The sequence below is a fragment of the Coffea arabica genome, chromosome 11c (assembly GCF_036785885.1).
Source record: "Coffea arabica cultivar ET-39 chromosome 11c, Coffea Arabica ET-39 HiFi, whole genome shotgun sequence".
NCBI classification, from domain to species: Eukaryota; Viridiplantae; Streptophyta; class Magnoliopsida; order Gentianales; family Rubiaceae; genus Coffea; species Coffea arabica.
This window is the reverse complement of record NC_092330.1, coordinates 1,589,777-1,597,622: the sequence shown is the minus strand read 5'-3', so window position 1 is coordinate 1,597,622 and position 7,846 is coordinate 1,589,777. Positions and strand designations below refer to the sequence as shown.

The 7,846-nt window shown below is 35.2% G+C and overlaps 1 protein-coding gene across 1 annotated transcript; it reads left to right on the top strand.

Annotated features, from left to right (window-relative positions):
• Positions 1-4,398: 4,398 nt before the first annotated feature.
• LOC113715662 (polygalacturonase) lies at positions 4,399-6,217 on the top strand. The gene is made up of 4 exons (XM_027239930.2): positions 4,399-4,580; positions 4,739-5,050; positions 5,157-5,672; positions 5,768-6,217. The coding sequence occupies exons 1-4, from the start codon at positions 4,449-4,451 to the stop codon at positions 6,020-6,022; spliced, it is 1,215 nt and encodes a 404-aa protein (XP_027095731.1). The 5' UTR covers positions 4,399-4,448; the 3' UTR covers positions 6,023-6,217.
• Positions 6,218-7,846: the final 1,629 nt, after the last annotated feature.

Here is a 7,846-nt window from a genome sequence, read left to right as displayed (position 1 = left end):
ATAAAAATAATGAAATAACGAGAACCTCCCATGGTAGGGATTGGAGCTGGAATGAGAATCACTTTTATTAAAAGGTAAAGCAGGTTGTTTTGCCAATTGACATGGCATACAATCAAAAGACTCAGATTTAATAATCCCTAATTTTCCATGAGAAATTAATGATTTCAATTTTGCATGAGAAGAATGATGTGATAGCCCCACCTTTCCTTAGGACATATCCCAAGGGTTAGCAGGCTGCCTGTCTAACTTTCGTCAGGACTAACTAAACCAAAATTCACAGAAAATACTAAAACACTTAGTTAACTTCCAATCATCAATCCAGAACTATATACAAAAGAGTCACTATTGATTCAAATTTAAGGTATAAACCAAAGTATTTAATCTTATACAATACATGTAAGGTTTACTAATACAGAGGAATTTAAACAAAATATCTAAAAGCTATAACTAGCTTAACTCTTCTCCAAAAATCACGTTCCCAGGACTTCATCCCTCTGTAAGGAAAACAAAGGTGACAGAGTGAGTTTTCACTCAATGAGGTACCACAGGTCATGCACTCGAAAATCACATAATTAAAATTTTAATCTATCAAATATAAGGATCAAGTAAAGGAATAAGTAAACACCACAACTATTACAGCGCGATTCAAATAAAAGGATACAAATGACTTTCAAGAGTCAAATTTCCCAATCACATTAGTTTGATCCAAACTTGCTGACCCTCCGTCAACGTTTAGAGAAGCAAAAATATTGACCGTAGATCCCCATTTTACACCAGTTTTCGTCTACCAAACATAATCCTTACCGGGCCCGAACACCAAACAGATACAGTAGTGCTAATATTCAAGTATACCAACTATCAGAAGAGTCCAGTATTCGGTCAATCAGCGACAGTTTCCTCATGGCCCGTCAATCTATCCCGATCAAACCCTTGCTGTCTCTATTTGATTAACTACCAACGACGTTTGACCTCAAATTCACAGTAAGGTCGTCGGATATTGTGCTCCAGACGACATCAAAGTCATGCACAAGTAATAGATTTCAAATAAACAGTAGACCAATCAAATAATCAAGAGGAATCGAGTGTGATAAAATACACACTCGTCCAATCTAGATTAAACCAAATCACAGTCATACAACTCATAAATTTCAAAAAAAAATTTTAAAAAGCTAAGAATGGTCTTGGTCCAAGTCAAAGTTCCATGGCTTTGTTGACAAATGGCATTCCAAGATTAATCCTCATCTATTTGTCTTCCAAATACTAAAATATCTAGTCAATCTCTAATTATCCCATAACATCTTATAAAATAATATTTCTTTGTACAAAACTCCTCTTAATCATCAAAAATTTATCACACACACCCCACTAGTGGATCCTACTTCTATAATGCACTACGAATTCAACATATACTAACTTATAGAAGAAAAATGATTTAAAAACTTAACTCACTTAAAAAAATTTCTAGAAAATTAAGGCAATAAAATAAAGTAAAGAAAATGTATTCAAAAAAATAAAATAAAATAAAAATAAAAATAATTTTTGGATCCTCACAGATGACCTAATCTAGAATACCAAATAGACATGGTAGGCGCGAGAAGGTGGAAGTTCGAACAATCGTCCAATCTTATGGCCGATCCCAACTGTTGTTTTGGTCAGTGGATCCTGAATAAGACCACTAGCACGGGAGAAGAATAAGTGAAGGTCAAGATCACATAATTGACCAACAGATATAAGGTTTAGGGATAGTTGAGGGACAAAATAGACATCAGAAAGATAAATATTATTAGATGAAACAGTACCAGTGTGTGTGACAGGCATAATAGAACCATCAGTTGTAGAAATGGAGGTTGGTTGGGAAGGTAAGTATTTAGAATAGAAAATATCTGAGTTAAAAGTCATATGATTACAGCAGTCAGAATCAATAAGCAATGAAGAGGTACCTGATGTGGCAAAAAATGCACTAGCGGAAGGCTGAGCAGTGCGAGCAAAAACTTGGGAAACTATGGCCTCCAAATCAATAGCAGAAGGAGCAGTAGTATTTATAGGTGTAGGAGATGTGGAACTAGTAGATTTAGTCATAGGACCAGTGACAGTGGTAGCAGCTACAGGAGAAGAGTTCCATGTATGCTATCTTGGTTCTCCCTTTTTTTGTTGAAGCTTGATGCATTCGGAAATGTCATGACCAAGTTTGTGATAGTACTTGCATTCAATGGTGGATTCGGTTCCTAAAGAAGCAGATACAGGTGATCTATAAGTTGTAGTAGATTGTCGATATGTTGGAGCAGGCTGCCGGGGAGCAGCAAGGACCCATATAGATAGTACGTGGAGCTGTAGTATTGCGGCGAATTTCCTCAGAAATCAGATCCTTGAGAGCAGCATCAAGGGAAGGTAGTGGCTTCTTGTTAAGAATAGATGTGCATCCTGTGTCATAGTCATCAAGTAAGGCCATGAGGAACTAGATAAGTCGATGAGAATCACGGTAGGTATAGAATTTGTCTGCATCACTAGTGCAGGTCCACTTTAGTTCGGATTCAGCAATCTCATCCCACAGACAAACCATATGAGAGTAAAAGTCCTAAATAGATTGTCCAGACTGTTGTTTCATGGCATGTCCTAAAGAGAAGGTTGGTATTGTCGGGATAGGTCTGTTGTTGTGTATCGATCTGCCAAGAAATCCCAGACTCCTTTTGCTGTGTCAAAGCATCTAAAAAGACGATTTATGGCTGGCACAGATGTGTTAGTGATCCAAGTGATGATCTGGTGATTATCACTATCCCACTCTTCAAAACGGGGCGGCAAATTGTTCAGAAGACTTGCCACCAGAAGCAACAGGAGCAGTAACATGACTAGTAATATATTTCCACAATTTACGACCATGAAGAAAATTTTGAAAGGCATATGCCCAGTGAGAATAATTTGTGCCATCAAGGATAATGTTAATAGGTTGGGACACGTCATTTTGAGCCATAATAATGGTCAATATATTTGTGAAAAAAATGAAGAAGATCCAAATGGAGGATGAATGACTGCTGTAAAGGGCAAAGAAACTAACCAAAAAATGATTAGAATGAAAGAGACAACAGTGAGTTTTAAAAAGAGAGAAATATGAAGGATCAAGAGACTCTAGATTTTGAACCTACAGCTCTGATACCATGTTAGAAAACTAAAATGAAAAAAATGTGATATATTTCTCTTAATCATAATACAATGAGATGTCCCTATATATAGGTCTATAAACTAACATACATTGAATCTAGACTAACTTTTGCAAAAGGAAAGATCTATAATTGGTCCTAACTAAACGTAATTGATACAAGAGAATCATATAATTGATACAAGAAAATTATATGTCATATTGACATATTTACTTTAACAAAAACGAAAAAGAGAAACTATTAAATCACATTTTATACGACATAGTTATCTTGAAACTTGATTCTTTGTGTATTTGTACTGTACAGCGGTCTCGTCCACCAATTGTGGTTCACGAAAGGTTATATTACACCAGCCTTTCTTGAAGTTTGTCGATTTAAGCAAAACGCTACCTCTAGTTTTACGAGTTTATTACTCTTCAATTTTAACATGCTCATATATAAGCATTTTAGCTTTGAGGTAATAATAGCATAAAGTATATATACTGCAAATACCCAAATTGTCCTTGTGAAATTTTAAAGATCTAATCTAGATATTATCCTCACAGTCGAATTAAGTATAGGCAAATATCAAAATAAAGGAAAAAAAACTTCACAATCTTGAATAGGGAGGTCATTGTAACTCTTCAAAATTGCTACAAGGGATGTCTTCATTTTATGACAAACCTTAAAGGACCATAGAGAAATAGCCATTTGCAAAAGTATATGTGCGTAGGCCAATATATGTCATTTCTAAAATAAAACATCATCTCTTTCAAAGAATCTGATTCCAACTAGCTCAATTTGGATAATTTTGAAATCCTATTAATACATTCCAAGCAGCTCAATTTTGATATTTTGGAATCCTATTAATACAATACTTCTATTAGTTTAGCTCATTGTTAATCACTTTACTGTGGAGAACTATAAGCTCCAAAGATTTTGAAAGACTTTCAAAGTTGCAAACCATTGACCATTAGGAGATCCACCCGCATTGGAAAAATCCATCCTATATCCACTAGATTGATGAACTATTTTTAGTTAATATAAGGTTGACGTTATGACCAAATTGGGAGATCAGGAAGGGAGAGGTGGTTGGATGGAGAAAGGGAAGAAAGGTAACCGAAGTCGTAGCCACAACTGCACCATAACACTCGAGTCTCTTAGGAACCACAGACATAAATTTTGATAATTAACGGTGCCAAATTCCTTATCACGACTATAAAAAGGCAACAAATGTAGTTTCGATTACACTATTCAGATAAAACAAATGCAAATAGTGGGGAAGAAAAAAGAAGAAAAAAAGAATAGCAAAAGATGGCAGGAGCATTTGGCATCACATTGTTGTGTTCATGGCTGTTCTTTACATGCATTGTCCAGGCCCAAACTGGACCTATTGATGTCACTCAACTTGGCGCAAAACCTGATGGCAGTGCTGATATGAGCCAGGTAATTAATCTTAATCTTAATGCCAAAGCTACATGCATTGAAATCAAGTTGGTTGGTTGATCAATTCACCAAAATTTGAAGAAAAGTTCGTGATTTGTCGAAAACATTGTCCCCATGAAATAAACAATTGGGCTCTAAAAGATTTGCCATTGTTGCAGGTTTTGGCGGATGCTTGGAAACAAGCATGTAATTCTACAACAGCATCTACAATTTTGATTCCAAAGGGCACATTTTTATTAAAAGAAGCGAGCCTTGCAGGTCCTTGCAAAGCACCCGTTGAGATTCAAATACAAGGCATCATCAAAGCTCCTGAAGATCCTGCACAAATAAGCAAGGATAACGAATGGATGACAATTAAGTACGTTGACCAATTGACACTCTCCGGAGGTGGTACCTTGGATGGCCAAGGAGCCAAAGCTTGGACCCAAAATGAATGTCGTGTAAAAACCGAATGCAGCAAACTTCCAAATGTGAGCCAACTTTTACAACATTGATTACACACCTATGAATGTTTTGCCAATGATACAGCAGTGAAATTAATAATCTGATTGTCATTTTTTTAACTTGAAATTGCAGACTTTGAGCTTGAATTTCGTCAACAATACTGTCATCCGCGACCTAACTTCTTTGAACAGCAAACTGTTTCACGTGAATCTTTTCGGATGCAACAATATAACATTCCAACACTTCACAATCACAGCACCTGGGGACAGTCCCAACACTGATGGTATTCACATTGGACATTCCACTGGAGTAGTCATCACAGATTCAAACATAGGAACCGGGGACGATTGCATCTCAATTGGTGATGGTGCCAAACAAGTTAATATAAGTAAAGTGACATGTGGACCTGGCCATGGAATCAGTGTTGGAAGTCTTGGAAGGTATGACAATGAACTGCCTGTTGAGGGTATCTTTGTTACCGACTGCACCATCTCCGGTACTTTAAATGGTGTAAGAGTAAAGAGCTGGCCAGCTGCTAAAAGTGGTAGTGCCACCAATATGCACTTTGAAGGTATTATCATGCAAAATGTCAGCAATCCAGTGATCATTGATCAAGAATATTGCCCAAACAACCAATGCACAAACACTGTAAGTTGCAAAACATGCATGCTAAGACAATCAAATTCTAAAGTGCATTTCTTTTCGAGCTAATTTTTTTCTCTCCTCGTTGTTTTGATTTACAGGCCCCATCAAGTGTTAAGATTGCTCAGGTCAGCTTCAAGAACATCACTGGCACTTCAGCAACACCAGCTGCTGTGACACTTCTTTGTAGTAAGAGTATCCCATGCGATGGTGTAGAGATTGCTGACATTGACTTGGCATACAATGGCAATCAAGGGAATGTGTCAAGCAATTGTGCCAATGTGAAGCCAGCTCTGAGTGGCAAGCTGAATCCTCCAATCTGCGCCAATGCCACCATTCCTGCTCAGGCTGCTTAAATTCCCGCAAGCGTAGGAATGAGCTCGAAATTTTTTTTCTCCTTCTTTTTTCTTTCCCCATTTCTAAAAAATATATTTCAGGTCTTATTATTTTTTGAATCCATTCAAGAAGTAATTCTCTTAGATGAATCCATGCTCTGTATGAAAATGTAATTAGTTTTGATACTTTTGAAGACAAATAAAATATTGTCTCAATTTTTGCCGTATCCTAATACCCTTCATCTTATAATTATGTTTGTTGTTTTTCAATTAATTGTATCAATAGTTACAAAGATAAAATTCTCCATTACAAAGAGGAAATTCAACTTGTAATGGTCATTAAATTACCACACTCCCAACTAAAACTTTTATCTACATTACACTTCATCATTAGTTATGTTACATGTCAAACTTTCTTACTTATTGTCATTCTCCCTATTAAAAAAATACTTTGGGGAAAAAGAACTTTTTGTTGTGTTTTGTGTTGGAGTGTACTTAAAATTAAAGAAAAAGAATAGAGAAAAAAAGAGAGAAAACCAACTATCTCTCCCAAATGAAGTTTAAACTAATGACAATAAACCACTGTAGTGAAGAACAATCAGATATATAGGATTATTTGCACCCCGTTGTTAATAAACACTACACCCAAAAGAATGCATATAGCTCATGTTCAAACAACATACATCTATTCAAGTTCAAAAACATTGCGTCTTACTTCATATTAAGCAACTTTATTGCAATACTAATGAACTTTTTATTTTCTATCCTCTCATCTCTTCCCATATATTTTTTGTCCCCAACTATCAGTCTAAAGATTCGACTTGAAGCCTTCCCATAATCATTGGATCAACATCAGTGATTGCAACATTATCGATCTTTTTCTCATGTAATAAGAAATAATAACAATGATAAGCATGCATACAACTTCTACGCAAAGAATTACTTCCCTTTGGGAAAAAAAATTCAGGTTACCAAGTCCAAAAAAAAAATATAAAGTGTTTGTTCATCTACTTTCACATGTACAAAGTTAACCCAATAACTGAACTCTCACAACTTGTTTGTCATTTACTTTCAATTTGAGCATGACACTGGTATGGTTGGTAAATGAGTTGGCTGGGAGGGTGGTGGAGAAGGATTAAGTGGGTGGCGCAGTATAACAAATAACATGGAATGACACAAATCCAATAAGCCAATTCCTTTATACAAATGACCTTCCATAGATTAATGATGCAGATTAAGCATTTGATATAAACTCTATTATTATTCCCACCCTTTGATGTGCAAATCCACTTTTCTTACTTAACAGTATTGCTTTGTAGATGGAAATATCATAGTATAATTATTAAGCATAATAATATTATGAGTGTACAATAACTTGGATAAAAAATGACAGTGTCTTAGAGTTGGAGTTATAAGTAATCGAAAAACCATAAAAAGAAAAAATAGCATGAAGAATGTTAGATATGGTACTCCAAACTTAAATAATATTTTCAAAAAGAAAATTGGTCGAAGAAAATGAAAAATATAGAAATACTATCTCATAAAGTTGACGATGTAAATTTAATATATATATATATATATATATATATATGTATATGTATATAACATGCTACAATTTGAGATAATATAATCTTATCCAGATGGATTAGGAATGAACTAATTACTTTAGCAACAATTCAGGAGTACCTATATGCACGACACCTTCATAATATATACTCTATCACGATTAAAATCTCAATAACATATAATTTGTTAGTCTTTTATGCAAGATTGATGTTCCTTAGAGTATCATTATTTGACAGTCTTTTATGCATTGCTTCTGAATATGTGCTTGTATTTTCAAAA